General features: G+C 40.1%; 1 protein-coding gene across 1 annotated transcript in view; it reads left to right on the top strand.

Annotated features, from left to right (window-relative positions):
• LOC141141541 (tRNA (32-2'-O)-methyltransferase regulator THADA-like) overlaps positions 1-15,614 on the top strand; it is a 101,069-nt gene extending 85,455 nt beyond the window's left edge. The window contains exons 18-31 of the mRNA XM_073629143.1: positions 2,256-2,401; positions 2,497-2,625; positions 3,044-3,148; positions 4,174-4,368; positions 4,873-5,023; positions 5,113-5,335; positions 5,523-5,750; positions 6,635-6,839; positions 6,930-7,127; positions 9,110-9,339; positions 12,410-12,595; positions 12,668-12,913; positions 13,797-14,005; positions 14,438-15,614. Of these exons, the coding sequence (XP_073485244.1) occupies positions 2,256-2,401; positions 2,497-2,625; positions 3,044-3,148; positions 4,174-4,368; positions 4,873-5,023; positions 5,113-5,335; positions 5,523-5,750; positions 6,635-6,839; positions 6,930-7,127; positions 9,110-9,339; positions 12,410-12,595; positions 12,668-12,913; positions 13,797-14,005; positions 14,438-14,670 (2,684 nt within the window). The 3' untranslated portion in view covers positions 14,671-15,614. The remainder of the gene's footprint in view (positions 1-2,255; positions 2,402-2,496; positions 2,626-3,043; positions 3,149-4,173; positions 4,369-4,872; positions 5,024-5,112; positions 5,336-5,522; positions 5,751-6,634; positions 6,840-6,929; positions 7,128-9,109; positions 9,340-12,409; positions 12,596-12,667; positions 12,914-13,796; positions 14,006-14,437) is intronic.
• The last annotated feature ends 9,433 nt before the right edge of the window (positions 15,615-25,047 follow it).

Genomic DNA, 25,047 nt, shown 5'->3' with positions numbered 1-25,047 from the left:
GCTATCCGAACCTAGCTGAGTAGGTTCGGATAGCTCCGCTCGGGACTACTCTTGGAGGGGATGATAAGGGACTATATACAAGATTTAGTTATGAGAACGTTATCATTAGCAGTAATCAGCATGGATTCATGAAGAATTGGTCTTGCTAAACCAATCTACTAACCTTCTATGAGGAGGTGAGTTGCCAGCTAGACAAAGGAAGGTCCGTAGACGTGGTGTATCTGGATTTTGCAAAAGCATTTGACACAGTTCCCCATAAACGTTTACTGTACAAAATAAGGTGCGTTGGCATGGACCATAGGGTGAGTACATGGATTGAAAACTGGCTACAAGGGCGAGTTCAGAGGGTGGTGATAAATGGGGAGTACTCAGAATGGTCAGGGGTGGGTGGTGGGGTCCCCCAGGGTTCTGTGCTGGGACCAATCCTATTTAATTTGTTCATAAACGACCTGAAGGAAGTGGTAAACAGTTTAATCTCTGAATTTGCGGACGATACTAAAGTAAGCAGGTCAATAACTTCTCCGCAGGATGTGGAAACCTTGCAAAAAGATCTGAACAAATTAATGGGGTGGGCAACTACATGGCAAATGAGATTCAATGTAGAAAAATGTAAAATAATACATTTGGGTGGCAAAAATATGAATGTAATCTATACACTGAGGGGAGACTCTCTGGGGGAATCTAGGATGGAAAAGGACCTGGGGGTCCTAGTAGATGATAGGCTCAACAATGGCATGCAATGCCAAGCTGCTGCTAACAAAGCAAACAGAATATTGGCATGCATTAAAAAGGGGATCAACTCCAGAGATAAAACAATAATTCTCTCGCTCTACAAGACTCGTCCGGCCGCACCTAGAGTATGCTGTCCAGTTCTGGGCACCAGTCCTCAGGAAGGATGTACTGGAAATGGAGCGAGTACAAAGAAGGGCAACAAAGCTAATAAAGGGTCTGGAGGATCTTAGTTATGAGGAAAGGTTGCGAGCACTGAACTTATTCTCTCTGGAGAAGAGACGCTTGAGAGGGGATATGATTTCAATATACAAATACCATACTGGTGACCCCACAATAGGGATAAAACTTTTTCGCAGAAGGTAGGTTAACAAGACTCGTGGCCACTCATTAAAAATAGAAGAAAAGAGGTTTAACCTTAAATTATGTAGAGGGTTCTTTACTGTAAGAGCAGCAAGGATGTGGAATTCCCTTCCACAGGTGGTGGTCTCAGCAGGGGGCATTGATAGTTTCAAGAAACTATTCGATAAGCACCTGAACAATTGCAACATACAGGGATATACAATGTAATACTGACATATAATCACACACATAGGTTGGACTTATGTCTTTTTTCAACCTCACCTACTATGTAACTATGTAAGGGGTAAAGCCTGGCAAATGACACATCGGGTCTATTTGGCACAACACAAACCTAACCACGTGAACAGCACCAGCCATGCTAATGCATACAGATATTTTACAGGTATTCATGGGGCTTCAAAAACCCCCATGACATGCTTACTTTTGAAGCTAGTGTAAACTTAGCCTAAGCTATATCTGGAGGATTTGCTTTTAAAGCCCTAATGGAACCTAACTTGTAAGCAAGACATGCAGATTGGCAAGACTGCGGTGCTGCTACTTTTTATATTATAGTTGTATGTGGAACTCAGTAGTCTGGTTATTTCCCTGGTGTCTTGGACACTCCAGTAGTGTGATCTCTTTGTGTGCCTTCTAGGACCTCCTGGAAGGGAATTTTTCCCAGAGCCCAGTGAATGAGGCGAAGCTCTGCTGACTTTTATCGTTAAATCAAGTGCAATCAAAAAGGCAGTTTTTTTTTCTATTTTCCTTGTATGAGATTAGGTATTTTTTGCAAAGTGAATTTTCATCATGTTCATTAAGCTCTGGGGACAATTCATTTGCAGAGTGAACAGCCCATTTGCCTTTAGTAAATCAAATCCAGTGAGTGTGCAGAACTGGGAACTCAGGTACTGCGTAGCATAGCTATTGCACCAATAGGTTTCCTTAAAGTTGTAAGACACTGTCAGGTGGATTACAAATTTTGTTTTATAGTTTTACTTTAATGTAGAGCAAATGAAGGTGATATTGCAATTCTTGAATGCTGCATTTTTCTGATTTTAAAAATAAATGCAGCATTCATTGTATTTTGACAGTTTCAGAATACTTACTGCTAATATTGCAACATGTGTGATCAGCAAAAGACATTAGTTTTGTATCGTTTTAACCAGCGCTTCCTTGTCACACAGGTATAGCAGCCCCTTCATTTGAAGATATGGGCAATGCTGTCCGTAACCTGATTGCACATGGGAAAGGTCGGGAGGAAGTACAAGGAAATATTCTGCTTTCAGAGGAACACAGCCTCATTATGACTTGTTTCTGGGTCTCATTAAAGGTAGGAAGGCCAAGAAGCATCATAACCGTATTTGAACAGTTTAACAACACAGAGACCTGCTTATCTTTCATCCATTCTTTATGACAATCTAACAGGAAATTGGAATGTTCCTTGGGCCTCTGGTGGAGAAACTGATCTCTGGTTCTGCTCCTCTGATCCCCTTCTCTGCAGTACAGGGCTCTATGGCTGCATTTCATGATATATTCATGAGATGTCGGCACTGGGTAAGTACCAAGGATATCTAGTGGAGAGGTTGGGTTATTTTCAATTAATAAAGAACCTTGAAGATGATGGTGTATTGATATAGGGGTTGTAGAGTTACACACAGCTCTGGGTTCTCAACCTGTAATTTCCACTAGAGTGACAAACATGAATATTACCAAAGCACACACACTATTTCTGTTACTTTTTCAAACAAAACGCTCCAATGTTGCAGGATTATTATGAATAAATGAAGAAGTTAGACAATTCAATATTTTCCCTAAAATACTGTGGAGCTGTTTTATGTTTTTAGTAGTTCGAACTAAGGCATTCCATTGCTTTATTGTTGGTCAGGTCCAAAAATATGGACACAGAAATGCATAAATCTGCGTTGTCTAGCTGTCAATTTTGAGTTTTGGTGTGTTTTTGTGTGTCCTGTAGGGGGCTGTAGATGGCTGCAGTGCAGGATTTACCAGACTTTGTTCTGCATTGTTTCATCATAAAGACCCAAAGTTGAGAGAGCTACCAAAGGAAATGATGGAACAGGTAGGCAAACTATCCACCAATATAAGTTGATCGTCTTATTAAATGCTGTTTGATCCAAAGATTCAAAAGAAGCAAAAAAAAAAAAAATGTGGAAGATGCAATATTATCAACTTAGCTGAAGAGTAAGTTTCTTTATCAGATGGATGTCCTCCCGTTCTGGCTCTGCCCGTGCACCCCACTCTGTGATCGCAGAGTCCTTGGGACTCGGCCAATCACATTGGCTGACAGCTGATCACGGAAGTAAACAGAACCGGTCATCTCCCTTCTTTTTTTTTTTCCTCACGCTGTCAGCGTGAAGAAAAGAAGAAAGCCGTTAACCAGCTTCTGTTAGAGGGAAATCAGTCCCCTTAGTGCCCTACAGTGCTGCTAATCAGTGCCCATCAGTACTGCTAATCAGTGCTCATCATCAGTGTCGCTTATCAGTGCCACCTCTCCATGCCTCCACATCAGTGCCACCTATCCGTGCCCAACAGTGTCGCCTCATGAGCGCACATCCAGTGAAGCAGAAAAGTTACCTGTTCACAAAATCGTATAACAAAATATGAAAACCGTTTTATTTTAATTTTTTCTAAATTTTCGGTCTTTTTTTTTTTTTTTTTTTAGCAAAAAATAAAACTCCCAGTGGTGATTAAATATCACCAAAAGAAAGCTCTATTTGTGGGGAAAAAAATAACAAAAATTTCATATGGGTACAGCATTGCATGACCGCACAATTGCCATTCAAAGTGTGAGAGCGCTGAAGATGAAAATTGGCCTGGGCAGAGAGGTGGTATAAGTACCCAGTAGGCAAGTGGTTAAAGCAAGTCAAATACAGTATCTTTTCATGTGTTTGGGACTTTTACCTTTCCTGAGTAGCTCAGATAGTTTGCTTAATGCTGATTCTGGGTGCTTTGAGTGGCCTTTGCATTCATATTAACATATGTGGGGAAGAAAAGCAGCTCAGGAACAACCAAAAATAATTGTACATGACCCTTTGGGGTTCCTTCAATTTATATGTCAAAAATGACATGCTCTTTATTTTACAGGCATTGTTTGTGGCCCAGTCTCAGACCACCCTCTCTGTCACTCGCAGAGCTGCTGGTTTTCCTGTTCTCTTGCAGTGTATCCTATCAGCTGAGGGACCTCAACACCCACTGCTTGAAACGTGTGTATTGTCTTTGCTAACATTAGCTAAAAAAACGCTCCCCACCAACTGGGACCAAACACGAGACTTGCCCCAGGTGAGAACTATTGAACCCCCCAAAGAATCACATTTTAAAGTAACAAAATAATGCCTGGTACACACAATCATCGGTTTTTTTTTTTTTGGGGGGGGGGGGGGGGGTTTGCATGCTATTCTCATATCGAAAACCAATATGTTACTAAAGTTACGAAAAATCTCACAAGACAGAATACAACTTCGGAAGTGATGTATTCTTTAGTTTCCGAGCATGCGCAGTCATGGTCACACAATTTTTTTTTATTTTTTTTTTATTTACAAATACCATACTAATTATACAAAATTTGTTTGTTCTGTTATCGTACGAGAACAATTTTCGTGATTGTCCCTTCGGATATTTTCGCATTAACTGTCATGATTGGCTCTTGAAAGCTGTGTACTAGCGAATAGATTATCGGACTAACGCACCAAATGTGTTTGTTTTTCATCTGATATTCTCATCGTATGTACGGGCCTTTTGTCATCGAAAGGAAATGTTTGTATTATTTTGTTTTCTTTGTTTCAGGTTACAGCAGTTCACGCACTGCAGAGCATGCTGCGCTCAGCTAGCCTTCGTTCCACAATGCTCAATCATGCCGTTCCCATGATGTCTGTGGCACTCATCAGTCTGAGTTCTCCATGCTGGGCTATGCGTAATGCTGCTTTGCAGCTTTTCAGTAAGTTGAGCGGTTTCTATCTTGCATATGTTGATGGTGTAAGTGAATGAACAGCCATAACAATATAAACATATTCCCATTGTATCCAGCTGCTCTCACAGTTGGCATGCTGGAGTTATCCCGCAGTGATACGGATAGCGCAGTGCAGAGCACACTGAATGTCGGAGCTCTAATGCGGCGATTTGCAGGTCTGCTGGATGTCCTGTTAAGGGAATTGAATATGGCAAGAAAAAAGAAAATGCTGCACCCCAGTTTACATCCTATCCTCACCCTCCTTGCCAAGCTACAACCTGGAGGAGACGCTGATGCCAGGTGCTTTATTTATTTCTTGTGTATATACTTTGTGAATGCTGGATGAGGCAATTAGATCATCTACAGTGAGTTTCATCATCTAGAGACTGCCCTCATAAATACAATAATTACCCTACTGAACAGAGCAGTGATTAAAATCTGTACTCTAGTTATCGTGCTTTTATTATGATACATTGTTTGCTGTCAGCTGTCTTATAGAGCCTTTATTGGATCTGAGAAAAAACCCGATCTATGCAGTGCGTGTTGCTGCTGCTCGAGCCCTTGTGCCTGTTGTACAGGAGAAGAATTATTTTAACTTACTACTTCAGCTGATACTGGATCTTCCACGAGGAAATGAAAGAGTGTCTCACAATATGTTACATGGACAATTGCAGCACATATATGCTTTGTTGTCTTCAGTTCTACAGGGAAACTGGTGAGTGTTCAAGCTACAGGGTGCAACTTGATTAGATATTTTGTCACATATTGATCTAAATATTTTTCTTGTATTGGGAATTGTGTCAAATCAAACTATACTTCTTGGGAATAAAGAAACACATTGTGCAGATTTTTTAAAAATATTTTACAGTACTGATGCAAATTGGGGGCAGATTTAATACGTCACCCCAGCCCTTTTTTTTTGAACATCAGACATGAAATATGAACAAATCGTATCCCTCTTTAGTGCGTACTTGCCTCAATCCAGAGTGCAAAGCCAGAAAACTGACCACGCTGTGGAGATGTGTTTCTGTGCCTAGTGTGGTCCGTTTTAAATAGGAAAGCAGGGGGACTGGCAGGATCACCAGGAATTTTTCACAAAAGAAGAAAGACAAAGAGAACAGAATACTTTATAACACAGTACATGGTACAACAGACACATACCAGGAATAAGAAATGTGGTAACATACGCTTTAACCCCCTCACTTTTTTTTTATTTTTTATAATGATTACCATACATTACCCGAACTTTATCAAGAAACAGAACAGATATGATTACCACTTCTGAAGTTTTAGATGGGTATGGGAAATAAACGAGCATTCAGATGTGTCAAAGCCTGTGTGCATCAGTCTCCAGAAACTTCCAGTAAGCTGGTACATTTCTGCTATCCAAATTTGTGTGGAAGATCATACTGAGAGAACCAAGAAGCTATGGTTAGGCTGGATGCTTAGCAATCGTTTTGTAGGCAAAAAAAAAAATCTGTTCCTATTTTTTAAAATAAAGATAGATGCTACTTATACATCCAACTCCCTACGGTATTGAGTAGCTATGATTTGAAATTTCATCCCTAAATTACCATGTCTTTACCTTTTTTAATTCAGTATTTCAGAGAGTGCACAGGAGGAAGTAGCCCAGCATCTTCTTCCAGTGTTCTGGCTGATGTCCCCAGTTCAGAAGTGCCCACTTATACGGCATGCATTCCTGGATGTACTGTCACTGTTGTCACCTCATTGTGGAGAGGGTTTTGCCAGGCAAGTTCAGGCAGCTGTCTGCAAGGAGTTGAATGCAAAGGAGCCGTTCACACAGGTGAGAGCATTTAGTAGGGAACTGTTTTTTTTTTAAATTAAGGCAGTCTGTCAGTCTCTAAAGCTGTTGTGTCATGTTTTATTTATACAGGTAGGATCTGAGGCTTACCACGAGGCATGTGTGCGGCAACTCTGCAGTGAAGCTTCTAGCCCCTTGGGCCCCAAAGCTTCTAGTTATGTGTGCCATCTTCTGCTGGATGGAGACACAGCTGTGCTCAAGTGGTTGAATGATCAGCAGTTAGGAGATATTCCCACTTCTCTGGGCCATTCCTTCAGAGACATATTACAGGTATGAGGGATTAAAAAAGTGTTGTAGCGAGTTCTCATTGGTGTGCTGCGGTTCGGGTTCAGCATGATTTATACACCTTTTACACATTTAGGTGCACTCCCATTGACTTTAGACTGCATTTCATGAAAGTGCATCAAAGTCCTTCTAGAAGTCAATGGGAATCGCGTGTAAAACTTCCTTGCCTGCCAGTGTTACAGTGAATCAAAATTTTTGTTGTCCAGGGTCAGGTTACAACGTTTCATTGCTCCCCTTCAAGCAAAATACTCTTTTTAGTATTAAGTAGAGCAAAGAAAGGATAGAATGTTTGCTTTTTATTGTTGTCTTTGTCCCTATTTGAGAGATATACCCTCATTTTGATATTCTGGTGAAACCCATACCCAGAACAGGGAATGAGGGGAACTTCTCCAAAGGAGTCAAAGGCAGAATGGAAAACCTTACAGTATATTTAATTTTAACCTGTGCAACAAAAAAATAGCTTTCTGTTGGAGAGATTCCTCCTGATACCTGTGATCAGTAGAGACACTTGACAGCAATTCAATCCTACAATGACATAGAAGAACACAGAATGGTCAATAATATCCTGTTCGCTCAGTTGTGCTTACATTTCCTGAGCCCCTAGACAGTACAACTGTTATATAATCATGCTGAGTGTGCATATCAAATGTACAGACATTTTGAAGGACAACCCAAATCAAAATAAAGTTCACCACAGATCATCTATGGATGTAGGCTGCCTCAAATCTTTCTGTTTCTTTATGTAATCCCAGACAGACTCGATGATGAGATCAGGGCTCTGTGGGGGCCAAACCATCACTTCCAGGACACCTTATTCTTCTTTACGCTTTTAGAGTCTTTTTTTTTCGCTTTTAGAGTAGTTCTTAATGACATTGGTTGTATGTTTGCAGTCGTTGTCCTGCTGCAGATTGTATGGCATGATGGATAAGTGTCTGCTTGTATTTCTCAGCATTGAGGACACCATTGATCCTGACCAAATCTACATCTTCATTTGTAGAAATGTAGCCTCCACCATGCCTCACTGTGGCCTGCAGACACTCATAATTGAACCGCTCTCAAACCCTTCAGAAAACAAACTGCCTCCTGCTACAGCCAAATATTTCACATTTTTACTCATCAGTCCAGAGCACCTGATGACATTTTTCTGCACCCCAGTCCTATGTTTTCCTGCATAGTTGAGTCACTTAGCCTTCTTTCCATGTTGGTCGGACAGTTCCCACTGCTTTCTGCCAGTACGGTGCTGATGGCTCTGCTGGACATCTTCTGATGTTAAAGGGAAGCATAATGTGTCTTTCATCTGCTTTATTAAGTTCTTCCAAAACCTCACCTTAGTAGCAAAGTTTGGCTGTTCCTCACCCAGTTGTAAGCCTCCCACACAGCTGTCTTTCTTTCAGTTAATGACTGTGTTACAACCTACATATGAAATAGGTGTATGATTAACAAATTATGCCAAGCAGGTGTTAATGATCATCAAACTCTAATCCCACAAAATCCCTGACTTTGTGCAAGTGTAAGATTTGATGCTGGTTTGAAGCATGTGTGTATCTCAGTCTCATGTTTGTATAGTGTGTTAGATATGGTTACCAACTTACTCATACTTTAGTTTTATGCTTTGCATGACAATCTATTGTACTTTTGTGCCACCACTGTTTATGTGAGTGTATTATTTTGCAGAAACTAACCCGATCTGTTTATATAGCAGTTTTCTTTATATTGCTTTGTAAATAAAGTAAAAGGCAAATTGCATTATTCAGCAGTATTTTTTGTCTCCAGGCAGTCCTACTAAATTCATAAATGTGGTCACATTTGGGTAAAATTAGTTGAAGATCTGCAATATACACTTTTAAAGAATATAAGGAAAGTGCTTTAACTGTACATATTTGTGATAATTGCTTTGTTAATTATATTTTAATTCCTTGTAGTTCTTTTCTGTTTCTTATCACATTTTGCTTATGTTTAAATTCCAGAATACATTATACAACATTTTGGGAGAAGATCACCATTTAAATCTCAGTCTGCATTTAGAGAGCTATGTCCATCTGCACAGAATCTGTCCTTCTCTCCTTGTTCACCACCCTCCGCACACAAAGAACATTGAGTGTATCAATGTTCTCCTCCACCTCCTAGAGTCTAGAAAAGGAGGACCCCAGATCCAAGGATATGCACTTTCCACACTCAGCCTGCTGCTGGCACATGGGTAACTAAAAGTCTAATACCGGTGGTTGTTAATAGGAAATAAAAGAAGAGACTTCTATTGCATTTACACCAATGAATGTGTAAGCTGTGTAGTGTGTGTACAGTTTAAAGACTCTGGATTTACAAATGCAAAATAGCAGGGTTAGTACAGTGAATGGGCACTGGCCAAAATGGCAAGAATTCCATACTTAGGCATAACCCTCCCAGCTCAGCTAAGCCTCAGTTTTACCTAGTGTTCTTAGGTGATGGATGTACGTATGAAAATCTCTCTGAGGATCTCTTTTTGATGGCTTTAGTTTCCATAATTTCTGCCCTCATTTTAACACCCCTGCTGGGGTAGAGAAGGGCTTCATGTATGAGTCACTATGGCTAGAAGGCCAAAAGGGGACTGTACCCAGACCCCACATGCAAGAGCAGAGATGGCCAGTAATGTTGTCAGTCAGCACTGAATCCTGCGGATAGGGTAATGTGTAACAGATGACCTCGTTGTACTATACAGGGCCTGGGCAGTACTCCCCTTCCCTAAAGTCAAATCTTTAAAGGTCCTGTGAGGTTTGCACGTAATGATGAGTAAATATTTCTCTGCAATGATTTAATGACTGCTAATGTGGCTTTCATGGCCCTGATAGCATGCAAGAACAAATCAGTGCAAACAAGACCTTTTGGAGTGTTTCAACTGCTTTCAGTAATTCAGGTAGGGAATTGGACTATTTGCATAAAAGAAAAAAGAATGAACCATGTACTACCCTAGGTCAATAGTTGATAGTAAAAAACACAACTGAATGAAATAAATAAAACATAAATAAATAAAGCTTAAAAGTATTTTTATCTTAAAACAAATCGTTGTATAGAATTCTTTAACTCGAATGCATAAAAAATAATTAAGAAAAACAACCTAGTTTTAAAATTTTCCCCCAAATACATTCACAGAATTATCAGAAAGTCAGTAAAAAGAATTTGACCGACAGTGTGATCTATATTGAATTTCAACTCAGGTCTTTATTATCTGACTGTATGTAAATATTTTCTGCCTTGATTATACTGATTCCATTTTGGGTTCTTAATTATATGAAATTGGCTATAAATGCTGCACAGTAATGACATTTGGTTTACCTTGTTTATGTTTAAATACCAGGATCTTCGTAGAAGATCAAACAGATCCCTTGTAAATCTTATTTGTTCAATATAATTTTTTTTATCTATTTATTGAATATTCTGTGAACCTTACATGGTAGAATTAAATGTTTTGTCATTATTTTCTATGGGTTTGGTTTATGAGGATTTTAGCTGTGCTTTAACAATATTATTATGTTTGCATATTTAAAGGATTTTTTTTTTTTTTACAACCCATATCATACTTACCTTCTCTGTGCAGTTGGTTTTGTACAGAGTGGCCCCTCAATGGCGCTCCTGGCTCCTCATCTTCTTCTCGAGTGCCCCGTCAGAGAAGCACTCTCCCTCGGGGCACCTGTGCGGGCATGTACCCGCGTCCTGCTGCTGCGTCTATTGACACAGACAGCCAGACTCAGCCCCGCCCCCCGCATCGTTGGATTTGATTGACAGCAGCGGAAGCCAATGGCTGCACCGCCATCATTCTGTCCAGTCAGGACACAAGACACCGGCTGGAGCTGGTGTGCTCGTTCCCGACACGGGAAAGACAGGGTTCAGGTAAGTAAAACGGGGGCACTGGGGGGATGCTACACTAAAGGAGGTTTTTCACCTTAATGCTTAGAATGCATTAAGGTGAAAAACTTTGCGGGTTTACAACCCCTTTAAAGCATTATTATACTCCAAAACAAAACAATATATTGCAGCTTACCAGTGCTTAGATGTGGTGGCTACGTAATTTTTTCTTTTTATTTTTTTTCCTTTATTTCATCTGGTGAGCCAGCCAGTAACATAGTTCCTGGATGAAGTAGCAAAGCAAACACCTTTTGGAGAGCAGTATTGTCAGTCTGGGGAGAGGTTAGTTTTAGACTAGCAGATTTAGACTTGACTAACAAATTGAAGCTGAACTCCAGCCTACACTTTATAAGCAGTTACAGCAAACTACCTTTTTTTTCCTTTTTATGTGGAGGTTTACCACTCTCTGAGTGGTAAATGGTTTGTCTCAACCCTCTAACTGCTCACCAGGTGAAAATAAAGAGGGGGAAAAAAGCCTTAAAATGGAAAACTAATGTAGCTGCTATATCTAAGGATTGGTAATCTGCAATTTAAAGCGGAGTACCACACAAAAGTGGAACTTCCACTTTAAGGCCTCCTCCCTATTTCCTATTTGTAAAACTAAGCTTTTGGGGAGAAGAGGGGAAGCAGATACCCGATTTTGACAGGTACCTGCTCCCACTTCCATTCCTGTTGCCTTAGGCAATCGGAAGCAGAAATTCTCCTTCCCCTCTACCTCCCGAAGTCTTCTGGGACACATGACAGGTCCAGGAAGACTTCGGGACCAGTCACAGAGTCCTGCTCCACTCACGCATGCGCATTGGGCACCCGGCTGTGAAGCCGCAAGGTGATACAGCCGGGTGTCCATAGTGAAGATGCCGGCACTGCCGAGGGAAGACACGGGGAAAACACGGCTGGGGTGAGTGCACCGCTGGATCGTGGGACAGGTTAGTGTCTGTCTAATAAAAATCAGCAAATTTTTGTAGCTGATGACTTTTAAAAAAACAAAAAAATTACTGGAACTCTGCTTTAATACATTTTAATCGCTTTAACTTGTACAATAGTTTGGGATGTGTGGGGGTTTTTTTTGTTTGTTTGTTTTTTTTATATATATTCTTTAATTATAGTTGCATCTCAGCACCAAGAAACACTATATCTTTCAGGTTAAGACATAATGTGTGTACTGTATTGTGTACAGGAGTCATAGGTATAATGTAAAGGGACAACTGAAAGACAACGTATTCATAGTCACTGAAATGTCAAATGTTAAGTATATTTTTAGAACAGTAAATTTTTCACAATTTAGCACTATTATGCCATCCAGTCTTTTTTATTTATTTTTATGGTTTTTTGCCAAAAGCATAACTGCCAATTAGGTTGCATTTCTGTTTATATTTTTCGATTTGTAGTCAAGTTCTGGATGACCTCTCCCTGGTTACCCGCTGGCTCTCTATCCTCACAGCTTATGCAGACCCAGCCATTTCCTGTGAGACATTGCGTCTAGCTGCAGCAGATGCACTTCAATTGGTTGGAGTCGACCTGGTGAGACTAGCTCTCAAGTGTGGTACATCGAAGCTTGCACAACTGGCTGTAAGGTAAGAAGTTCTCACTATTGGTGTATTATTAGTTTTCTTTTTTCATCACTCTTGTCTTTATTTTTCCATTAGAGCCATATTATGTGCAGTGAATTTGCTGCAAGATGAGGATAGAGGTGTTCGAGAACTTACTACAAGGTTCGCTGTGACAGCCTTAAATCGGCCACCCGAGACAACTTTCCACAGTGACTGGGCCATTGTGTGTCTCCTGGAACTTCTAAGGGACTTTTTCTGGGGCTATGAGGAGACCTTTAATGCTCTAATACATCAACTGCCTTCATGTGATCTGCAGACTGTACTATCCTTCCTTAATGAAAGGTAATTGGCTTAGTTTAGTGCTTGCTTCAGTCTGTAAATGCAGCTAACACAGTTCTTTATTGGGCATCTATGGTCAAAATTTTAAATCCTATTAATTTCCACATTGGATGTCAATTATTTCTAGCCTACTGCTATTAATCTGAACAATATTGACGTTTATAAACGTACCTAGTGAAGATCCCCACATATTTACTACTTTGAATATTGTGATACATTCACTAAGCTCTGTTGATATTCACTGCTGTGTAACAGAATTCACAGAACCTGCCTTCTGTGACCAGCACTCAAAATATGACAGATTTTTCAAGTAAGATTATATTGGATTATAACAATTTTTTTGTATTATTATTACTGTGCTGATGCAAGTGTATGCTCTGACCATAGATCTGCTTTAGGGCTCCTTCCACAAGGGGCAGACTCTGCCAGCTCAGCAGGGAATCTGTCTGCTAATCCCCGCAGAGCAGGTGGATGGCTGGTCTGTGTCAGACACAGCCCGCTCTCCTCTTTGGGCGGTCGTGTGTAAATAGACTGTCCGTTTACACCCAAATGCCATCCGATCTGTCTGTTTTTAGTGTATTGGATTGGATGTCAGGTGGAAACGGACACATATCCGTTTAAAGCCGCCACTCCGTAGAGGAAAATGGATCAGTTCGCTTTTGTGAAAGGAGCTTAAGTATGTTAACAGTAATGGCAAAACAGGATAATTCTACATGGCAGTTTTCAAGTTTAGTTATGACATGCAAATAGCATTAACTTTAGCAATATGGTTTTCATTTAGTACAATATACTGAGTAGGAAGTCTTGTATAAATTATATGACAGTGTTCCAGCTTTAATTTCTTTGCTAAAATATCTGTGATGTGCTTCTTCTCGTGTTTTTACAGATCTGTTGCTCTATATGAGGAGGATAAACCCAATATGTTTGCAGATCCCAATTTCCTTTCCTCCCTCTTGCATCCATTGCTTTATGACTTGATAAGTGTCATGTCACGCACAGTTTCCTTGTGCTCTGTTTTGCTGCAGTGGGTGCAGTCCACAACAACGATAGTAAAAGAGCAGTTAAGACAATACCACAGTTGGACAAAACAGCATGGTAAGTTATATAATAAAAGGTAAAGTGTGATGTAAACTGGCCATACACTAAAGATTACAGTTGGAAGCGTGGGGTTAATTGAGCTGTGGAACATTTTTTGTTTTTATGTATCTTTTTATGAACAGCCCCCAATCTTCTTACTCGCTTTGCAAGTTCTCGGTGTGTGCATAAAGTACTGCAATCACCCCCAGTATTGACCTAATCTGTTAAAAGCGGCATTTTTTAGCTGTGGAAAAAACCTCATACTGGCTTTTCCATTATTGTCCTAGGGGTTTGGGGGTTGTTTTCTGGTACTCATAAATATTAGAAATGTCAACCAAGCCCACTGATATTGGAACTCCAAATTTGCCCCATATACTACACACTAGTAGAGAAAAAAAGTTGAATTTAACTAGCAAAATGTTTGTTCCTAACACTTGTTGCCATTTCCAGGTTCCCTGTGTGTTTCATGGCTTGCAGCTTCTGGGTGTTCCCGGGTACATTCTGCTGTTTTAGGTTTGTTGATTCGAGGGGAGCTTCTTCTCCGAGCTCATGAAATACTAACACAAATTGGCACTCCGCGTACTCTAGGCTCCCTAAGGGAGGAGCTAGTTCAGCTAAAGGAGGAACTTGCTTTACACGGCTTAGGACATTCCAGTATGAAGATGAAAATGGGCCTTCCCTAGAGATATTGCCCTACGGCTACAAACTTGGGCAACTGAATATATTTATATTTTCAGTGTATGTAAACATGTTTTTCTTAATGTGAAAGAATACACCAAGAACTGTGAAGCCATAATAATATATGGCATCCCGATCCCTCTCCTAGTGAGTGGTGTCCTTTAATAATTTTATGATCTTTTCTAGCTATATCAGCTCTAACATTTCCCTTGTAATGTAGTTCAAGTACCCATAAATCAGATTACAGTCTACCTTGTCTGACAGAGAAGAATCTTTTATATGGTGGAATAAACCTTTACGAAGTGACCTCATCATCCATGTGCTACTAGATGATTGCTGTACACAGCAGAATGGATATACGCTCATGAGCAAGGCATCCGATTCTTCTGTAGACATTAGAGGCGATGCAGGTCTCAAGGATCTTTAAAAGTGAAAAATGCTTTTAGTATGTAATAAATGTGGTATCATGGTCAATCAGTAAGGAACCCCAACAAATGTAATGGTCTTGAATCATAATATAACTGGGTACTGACATTTATAGGTAAAGTTGATCCAGGGAAAATCCGATTGCCTCTCGGGGGATCAGGAAGGAATTTTTTCCCCTGCTGTAGCAATTTGGATCATGCTTTGCTGGGGTTTTTTGCCTTCCTCTGGATCAACTGTGGTTATGGGATTGTATTTTTTTATTTATTTATTTTTTTTGGTTGAACTGGATAGACTTGTCTTTTTTCAACCTGACTAACTATGTAACCATGTGTGAGATGTCATGTACGTTTAAATAAATAAAAATGTGTCAACATGATCAAAACCTAACTGCAAGCATTGATCCGATTCTTGTGTCAGTTATCAAAGCTATATTTTATGTCTTGGAACAAATTCTACAAAATAATCATGTTTTTAATAGTATTTAACATGTTACTACCAATAAAATTATATTTTTACTTTTTAATGAATGCAGTACTTTGATCTTCATTCTTATCATAAAATTATGTATTGGACTTGTGTCCTAATATTTCCTCTCAGCTTTGTAGGGAATACCTCAAACAGACAGAGATTGAGCCCTAGTTCACATTGATGGGATTTGGCGTGCAATTTGACATGTCAAATCGCATGCCAAAAAGGTGGCAATTGTCGGCAATGGCAGCGTTTGAATTAGTGCAATGCCACATTTGTGGCTCCACACTGATTCCCAAAAGTAGTTTCTGTACTACTTTTGGGGTGCGATTTCCATTGACATCTGTGCAGGAACCCGCACAGATGTCTCTGAAATCGCCCCCGAAGTCAGGATTGACAGGTGGGAATGAAATCGATTTTATTCCCTGCAGTCATTTGAACCTAGGCTTAAAGCTAAAATCCTGGGCTAAAAATGATTGTGGCTAAAAGGGGTTTTTGTGTGTTCTTAAACTCTTGGGGGGTGGATTTACTAAAACTGGAGAGTGCAAAATCTGGTCCAGCTGTGCATGGTAGCCAATCAGCTTGTTCAATTAGGCTTTTCCAAAAAAAAACAACTGATTAGTTTCTCTGCAGAGCTGTACCGCATTTTGCACTCTTCAGTTTTAGTATATCAACCCATTGGTGTCCTTTTGTGTGTTTCTTCTAGCTTTGAGCAAAGATACTTTATGGAGCTTTTCCCATAGGCCCCTTTCACACTGGGGCGGGAGGTGCGTCGGCTGTAAAGCATCGCTACTATTAGCGGCGCTTTACCGTCGTCTTTGGCCCGCTAGCGGCCGAGAATGTGTTCAAAAAACAACCGCAACGCGCCTCTGCAGAGGCGCTTTGCCAGCGGTATAGCTGTGCTGCCCCATTGATTTCAATGGGCAGGAGCGGTGTATACACCGCTCCAAAGATGCTGCTAGCAGGACTTTTTTTCCCGTCCTGCTAGCGCACCGCTCCAGTGTGAAAGCCCTTGGGGCTTTCACACTGGAGACACAGCAGGGGCTGTTTCAGGTCGGTTTGCAGGCGCTATTTTTAGCACAATAGCGCCTGTAAACCGCCCTAGTGTGAAAGGGGTCTTGGTTTGCCCTGGTGCATGAGTATCCTGTAACAAGGACCAGTCACTAGTGTTATCTCTCTGTTTGTGCCTATTGACCAATCTTGTATTTGCCCCATGTAGATTTCTGCAGGTAGCCTGTAGTGGTCAGACCTTTTGTGTCCCACACACAGCTCTGCTCTTTGCACAACCGATCTGTAACCCAAATCTTAATATATTATCTGGGCAATAGACTAAAATTATATTATACACTTGTGGGCAGCTGCTCCTTCTCAGTTAGAAAACACAAAGAATTCTGTGAGCCACCACTGACCAGATGCCCATTAAATGTATAGAGAAAGAAAAAGCTGCTGGCGTTAACCACGTCTCACAATTCGTGCAAACATAAATGAGTAAATACTACGCCGCGCTATAAATATGATCTCATCAAAAAATATAAAAATATGTAAAAGGTAATAGGATCAATATAAGAAACAGCAGCTAAAATCAGAACAAATTGTAAAATAAATGAATTGAAAAGTGCTGTACTATGTAATATGCACTATACACCCAATGATTGGATACCAAATGTATATATAACATAGAAACACACAAATATTGACCAATGATGAAGTGCCAGTAAATAATAAATAAAATGAATTTTACAAATCTATATGTTTTTTTATTTTTTCACATGAGCACTCTATACTTACTGTACATTTGAGTTTCCACTCCCTTATTTTTTTTATTACTTCAATTACTTAACAATATATATATATATCTATATATATATATCTATATATATATATATATAGATATATATATATATATATATATATATATATCTATCTATATATATGAATTTATATATATATATATATATATATATATATATATATATATATATATATATATATATATATATATATATATACACAATAACGTTTGCAAGGACAACAAGAAAATCAAAAAAGTCCACAGTGATAACAATTAATCCACTTGTATAAAGTGCCAGTGCTCAAAATTAGTGCTAAGGTGATGTTTTTCTTATATAAAAGAAAGTGTTCTCCGCCTCCAACACTCCACTCTGTGCAGGCTTTTGCCCCGACCCCAGTGGGTCCAAACTCACCAGATGGAGATGACCCCCTTTAGCATGCACCAAAGAGGGTCTGCAAATGCTTTTCCACAACTCCGCTGTGCGTGGCTGCTTTTCTCTGCTTACAGCCTTTCTGACACAATCCCCAGGGACAGCTCTCATGCAGGGCAGGATCAAACCGATATATCAGATATAAAGAACACACTCTAATTTAACGGTGCCTATCCCAGCACCCAGAAATCATCTTCTGGTTTAAATATGTAAACCATCGCTGTTCTGCTACAAGAGCCGGCACACATTTCTATTTATACTGGGGGGGCACCTGACCACATCACCCGGTGGCACCGCCCCCCTTCTGATGTCACACGCCCAGCATGCACCAGTCTGCGACATCAGAATGGGGCGGTGCCACTAAATGATGTAGCCAGCTGGCCCTGCCACTTGCCTATATAAGAAATGTCAAAAGCGCAGAGCAGGCATTCGGTGGGAGCGGTTTTTATTTTTCGGGCCCGGCGGGCGGCATGATTGACGATGGATTTACATCAAGGGACACTTTTTTTTTTATATAAAGGAATTGTTAAAAACCCGTCTCTTGTGTTTATTACTTTTTTTTGTGAATGGGTATTATGTATCTGATACCCACTCACATGGGGGGGTGGGATCTGGGGGCTTCCAGATTTTGATAAGCCCCCTGCTCCAAGACCCTCACAACCAAAGCCCAGGGTTTTGGGGAAGAGACCCTTGTCCCCCCTGCCCCAAAGCACCCCCCCCCATGTTGAGGGCATGCGGCCTGGTATGGTTCACGAGGGGGGCGCTCGCTTGTCTCGCCCCTTTCCTGACCTGCCAGGCTGCATGCCCAGATAAGGGTCAGGTATGGATTTTGGGGGGGCCCACGCTTTTATTTTTTAATTCAGCTGTCAGCGGGAAAACCCATTGTGACAACTGAAGACTCATCGGTTGTTAAAGACTCCTTAACAACCAGCTTAATTGCACCCCCATTTGGGCAAAGCTTTGCCCAGTCAGGGTTCAGAATGTGCAGCGCTTAGTGCATTGAGGGTGTTCGTCGGGGCGAACACCCTGCAAATTCGGGTGTTTGGCCCAAACTCATGCTCGGGCCGAACTATTTGCCCATCCCTAGTCTACAGTATATGATATCATCAAAAGATACAGAGAATGTAGAGAAATCTCTATGCGCAAGAGACCAGGCCAAAACCCAATCTTAGATGCCCATGATCTTGGGGCCCTCAGATGGCACTTCATTAAAAACAGGAATGATTCTGTGATGGGCATCACTGCATGGGCTCATGAATACTTACAAAAAACACTGTCTGTGGACACAGTTCTCCCTATCATTCAAAAATGCAAGTTAAAGCTCTATCATGCAAAGAAGAAGCCATAACTGAACATAATCCAGAAACGCCACCATCTTCTCTGGGCCCAAGCTCATTTAAAATAGTCTGTTGCAAAGTGGAAAGCTGTTCTGTGGTCAGACTAATTGAAATTTGACATTCTTTTTGGCAACCATGGGCATCGCATCCTCCAGACTAAAGAGGACACTGACCTTCCGCCTGGTTAGCAGTGCTCAGTTTGAAAGCTGTCATCTCTGATGGTATGGTGGTGCATTAGTGTGTATGGAATGGCCAGCTTCCACATGTTCAAAGGCATTATCAAAGGTTTTAAAGCAGCATATACTCCCATTCAGACAACATATTTTCAGGACAATATTTTAGCAGGACAACGCTTAACCGCATACTACATCTATGACAACGGCAGTGCTTCATAGTAGAATAGTCTGGGTGCTCAACTTACCTGCCTGCAGTCCAGACCTTTCACTAATTGCAAATATTTGGTGCAACTTGAAATGAGTAATATGACACAGAGGACCCAGGACTGTTGAGCAGTTAGAATCCAATATCAGGCAGGAATGGAACAACATTCCTCTCCCAAAACTACAGCAACTGGTCTCATGAGTTCCCAGATATTTACAGAGCATTGTTAAAAGACGAGGGGGCATGCTACACCATGGTAAACATGGCCCTGTCCCCAGTTTTTTGAGATGTGTTGTTGCCATCAAGTTCAAAACTTCCCTATTTCATTTCTTTCCTAAAATGGTACAACGTTTTCTATTGTGAATAAAATATGAGTTTGAGATTTGCAAATCATTGCGTTCTTCCCTTCCCTCCCTTCCCTATAGGTATAAAAAAACTATAAGAATGCCTGTTCCTCCCCCCCCCCTTTTTGTTTGTTTTTTTATAAGTGATCACATTCCCTCTGTTCTCAGGGGAGAGGAGAAACAGCAGTACACTAATCTTCCCTGTGAATGGCTGTGCAGAGAGGGGTGTGTTTGGACAAGTCTGATCATTGGAGGAGAGCACACTGAGTTTTCAGCACAGCTAGGGAACTGACCACTTTGTTCTCCTGTTTAGTGTAGTCAGTTTTTAATAGGAAAGCAAGTGAACACCAGGGATTTCACACAAATACAAAGCGAACAGGATCCTTTTTCATATACTCTTTAAAACCTATAGGGCTGAGGTGACGGTGGGGTCAGCAGTCTCAGAAGCAACACATCTAAGTCAATAGGGAGTGATAAGTATGATTTTCACTAGATTGTGGTAGAGCCTTCTGTGTCTTATGTTTCTCCCAATGTTGGGAGGAATATGTATGCCATCTTTTAATATACAGTACCTGCATTAAAACCTATAGCTATTCTACTCTTCTTAATGGACACATTTTAGAATCACTTTTATATTCTAGGGAAGTTTTGCAGACTTGACATAAGGTACTCCATATTTCTAGGGGTTCTTTTGTGTAATTCACATTTTAACCACTTCACTACCCGTGTATAGTCAAATGACGTCCACAGATGGGATCTCCCATCCTGGGTGGACGTCATATGACGTCCTGGGCTTCCCGGCCGTCTAGGGGGCGTGCGCGCGCACCCGCCGCGTTGCTCGGGACCCAGTGCGTGTGCCCGGCGGCCGCGATGTCCGCCAGGCACCCGCGATTGCCCGTTAACCGAGCTGGACCGTGGATCTGTGTGTGTAAACACACAGATCCACGTCCTGTCAGTTGAGAGGAGACCGATCTGTGTTCCCAGTACAGCGGAACACTGATCGGTCTCCTCCCCTTGTACGTCCCCGCCCCCTACAGTTAGAATCATTCCCTAGGAAACATATTTAACCCCTCGTCTCCCCCTAGTGGTTAACCCCTTCCCTGCCTGTCACATTTATACAGTAATCAATGCAATTTTATAGCATTGATCGCTGTATAAATGTGAATGGTCCCAAAAATGTGTCAAAAATGTGTCAAAAGTGTGTCGCAGTCACGAAAAAAAATTGCGATCGCCGCTATTACTAGTAAAAAAAATAAATAAATTATTTTATTTTTAAAATGCCATAAATCTATCCCGTATTTTGTAGACGCTATAACTTTTGCGCAAACCAATCAATATACGCTTATTGCGATTTTTTTTTTTTACCAAAAATATGTAGAAGAATATGTATCGGCCTAAACTGAGGAAAATTTTTTTTTTTTTTTTTAAATTGAGATATTTATTATAGCAAAAAGTAAAAAATATTGTGCTTTTTTCAAAATTGTCGCTCTTCTTTTGTTTATAGCGCAAAAAAATAAAAACCGCAGAGGTGATCAAATACCACCAAAAGAAAGCTCTATTTGTGGGGAAAAAAGGATGTCAATTTTGTTTGGGTACAACGTCGCACGACCGCGCAATTGTCATTTAAAGTGCGACAGCGCTGATAACTAAAAATTGGTCTGGGAAGGAAGGGGGTGAAAATGCCCTGTATTGAACCGGTTTAAAGGTGCTGTTTGGTTGGAAACGCTCTGATGATTCAAATCTCTCCAGGGTAGTTTTTGCCTTCAAGAAAAAAAAAACCCTCTAGGCCTTTTCTGGCAATGCCAGAAACATGCTGGGCAATTGGGAAGGCTGCGCAACCATGTTAATATCACTGTATTGTAACTCATGCCACTCCCATATAGAAGGCTTTGCACCTTTTTGGGCCCACTCAACCACAAGGGGCATAGCTTTCTGCAACTAATCAAGTTACAGAGAGCCAGGCTGAACGCAACCAAATTACTGATGGGTGCGCACAAATTTGTTCATGTGCAGTGGACAAGAGATAGTCAGTCCACCATGTTTGGTGATGTCACAAGTACCAATAGAGACCAGGAGGGTATCTGCTTCTAAAGACAAAAAAAGGTATTTAGAAATGTTACTGTACATTTTTTCTTATGACATTTCTTAGTAGTTTGAATAAAAGAGGACCAGTATAGATGTTGAAATACATAAACAATAAATAAAACAAATGAATGGTTAGCAATAAAACTAACGCATTAGGTTGTCTGCAAAGGTTCTCATTTTATCTATATCAGTGTTTTTTCATCTCCAGTCCTCAAGAAGCCCTAACAGGTCATGTTTTCAGGCCTTCCATTATTTTGCACAGGTGATTTGATCAGTTTCACTGCCTTAGTAATTACCACAGCCATTTCATCTGAGGGAAATCCTGAACACATGACCTGTTAAGGCGCCTTAAGGACTGGAGTTGAGAAACTCTGATCTATATTATGGTAAAGCTAGTAGTTGGTCACATTTATTTGAACTTCTCTATAATTTTGTAGATGTTTTGCTGCTCAGCCAAGCGGCTTTTTGGTATCTTCAACATTAAAGGAGAACAATTCCAGTTAAATGTGATTACTAACGATTAAGAGCTTAGTAAGGATATGGTAGTATTTGTAATTTTAAATTTGCAATAAGAAATTATTCTGTAGCATTACTGTATGTGTATAAGTTAGCTGTTATTTAGATAAGGGCAGATCTGAATTGAAAAACAAAAATGTAACATATTACAGTTAACCAGTCTTTAGATTAGGTGGCTGCATTAGTTTTAATTTTTCAGGCTAAGGCAATTTTTTGCAAATATCTGTTGAATTTGCCGAAAATGCAGTGTCTTTGTCACTTCCCATGAGTTAAAAAAAAAAAAAAAAAAACACAAAAGACCTTATCTACTACATCAATCTGCCTAGTAATGGAAATTAACAAAGTCAGACATATTTGAAGTCAAAGCCCTGAGATTAACAGGTGAAGATAAAGGGAACACAAGTTAGGACAAAATGCAGCCAATATATATGACTAGTAACCTGCAGTTAATTACTTTTGTGTTTTTGGGCTTAGATATACTTTAAAACAAGCAAAAGAGAGTTGCAGTAAATTATGATTTTTATTATTTCACAGTTAAATTAACTAATACTGTTCTGTATAACATTTCCCGTTTAGGCTATGCTGCCAATTCATGCCAATTCCCCTCAGTCACATCCAACCCCAGGCTAGACAGGCTCTGAGGCTGCTTCCTTTTAGCCTCCATTATTTCAGAACGTAGATATACTCTTCTTTTTGTTTTTTATATATATATATATTCTCATAAATAAAAACTACTTCACTTTTAATTATAACTAAAAGTGTGTCCATACAAGGCAATACATATAATGTATAAATGCATCACTTTTTGATATTCTCTGTTACATGTCCTTGTTCTTAGGCTGCTGAGATTCACAGTTTTAGTCATTGTAAATCTGTGTGATGCACAGAGAAGGCTCCTTTTCATCCGACTGGCTGTCATGTATCTTACAGAATTTCCCTGTTAAAAAGCATGGACTTGAGGAAAAAACATAGCAAATTGACTAGCTTTTAACCAATGCAATCTGTTTTAGGAAAAAGTCCCTAAATACTGCTTTTGTGGCACACTAACTTGCATTATGCTGTTCAGGTCTTTTAAAAGGTGTCCTTCAAAAAGCTAAAAGTTCTGAAAGTTTATAAACGCACCTAGTGAAAATATGCCTTCTTTATGGGTAACTCCTTGGCAGCCAACTGCTAAAGTAAGATCAGTGAAAAAGAGATAATCATCGTTGCAGGTAACTGCAATTTTGCATACTGCTCATCGCCATATTAGCTGTAAAAGAATGAGCCATTTGCCATCTACAGCCAAACGTCAAAAATGTATCTAATGGCTTATTAATTTGCTTTGTAGCTGCCATCTTTCCAAAAGGTCTCCCAAGTTAATTTAATGTGTCATCTTATTCATACTTTGATAGCTATACCTAATTAACATTCAGAGGTTGAAGGTTGTAGCATGCACTGCATAAATGTGGGTTTCTTATCTTTGTGGTAAACTCTACCACTGTTTTATTATTAAAGCTAGACTCCTGGACTTGCCCTAAGGCCTGTCGTTTCCGTATACAGGATCATTCCTTTATTCACTCGGTTACTATGGTTAACATTACCAAGAACCGTAGAATAGCTTTGCTCAACAAACCTGTGGATAATTTTCCAAGATCCACACAGTCTGATTTACTTTGTTTTTGGCAGCCAAAATAACTACCGCTACTACTTGGAAAAGCCCAGTGGTTGACCTAGCTGTAATGAAGCGAAAACTAACTTGGATCATGCTCCACGGAAAAATGGTTAGTGTTCTACAAGAGAACCCCTGTTTGAAAAGGTGTGCACCCCTTGGCTTTCTTACCTACAGGTGTTGAGCACTCAGGATTGATGGCAGGTCAGACTCCTGGACAGATGTGGTCTCGCTTTTCTTTCTTTTCTGATTTTTCCTCTTTTCTTTTTCCTAATTTGCCCTTTTTTTTCTCTTTACTCTATTTTTAATCTGATCTTTTGTCTCAACTTTAGGGTTTCTGTCTAGGCTTATATGTGATAATATTTCTTAAAGGATATGTCACTGATACATTTGATTTATACAACATCCTCAGGGCAAGCAAAATAAATCTAGTGCCAAATGACATAGTGGTCACTATGTTTGTTATAATTTCATTATTATGTCCAAAGTCTGCCTTAATGTCGGGATAGGCGGGTGTACACCTACTTGACCACCTACCAAACATACAATGTTGGACTGATGTAAGGCCTATTGGTTGCTTGGCCTCAATTTTGGGATATAATCGAGCATGTTTCGCAATACAGGTTTCATCATAGTTGACCACTTCAGTGCAATCCCTGGTGCCCACTGATGGACTTCCATGGACTGTTTTAACTCCTTACCTTTTAAATATGCTATAGTTGATAGCTTCTTCTTTATGGTTTATGATGACAGAACCATATTGTATCAAACTATGATGTTTATACTGTTATTTGGAAAACTGAATAAAAAGATTGAAACAGAAATCTGAACTCCTTATCACCCAGAGGAAATACACCCATGGGTGCTGTTTTACCTGCCAAAGGATTTGTATTTCTGTCTATCTACTTCTGAGATTTGCATAGTTGTGCTCTGTCTGACAGGGCAAAAGATGTGA

The sequence above is a fragment of the Aquarana catesbeiana genome, linkage group LG01, assembly GCF_042186555.1.
Source record: "Aquarana catesbeiana isolate 2022-GZ linkage group LG01, ASM4218655v1, whole genome shotgun sequence".
Lineage (NCBI taxonomy): Eukaryota > Metazoa > Chordata > Amphibia > Anura > Ranidae > Aquarana > Aquarana catesbeiana.
Note: the sequence above shows the minus strand (reverse complement) of the source record. Positions and strands in the feature narration are given on the sequence as shown.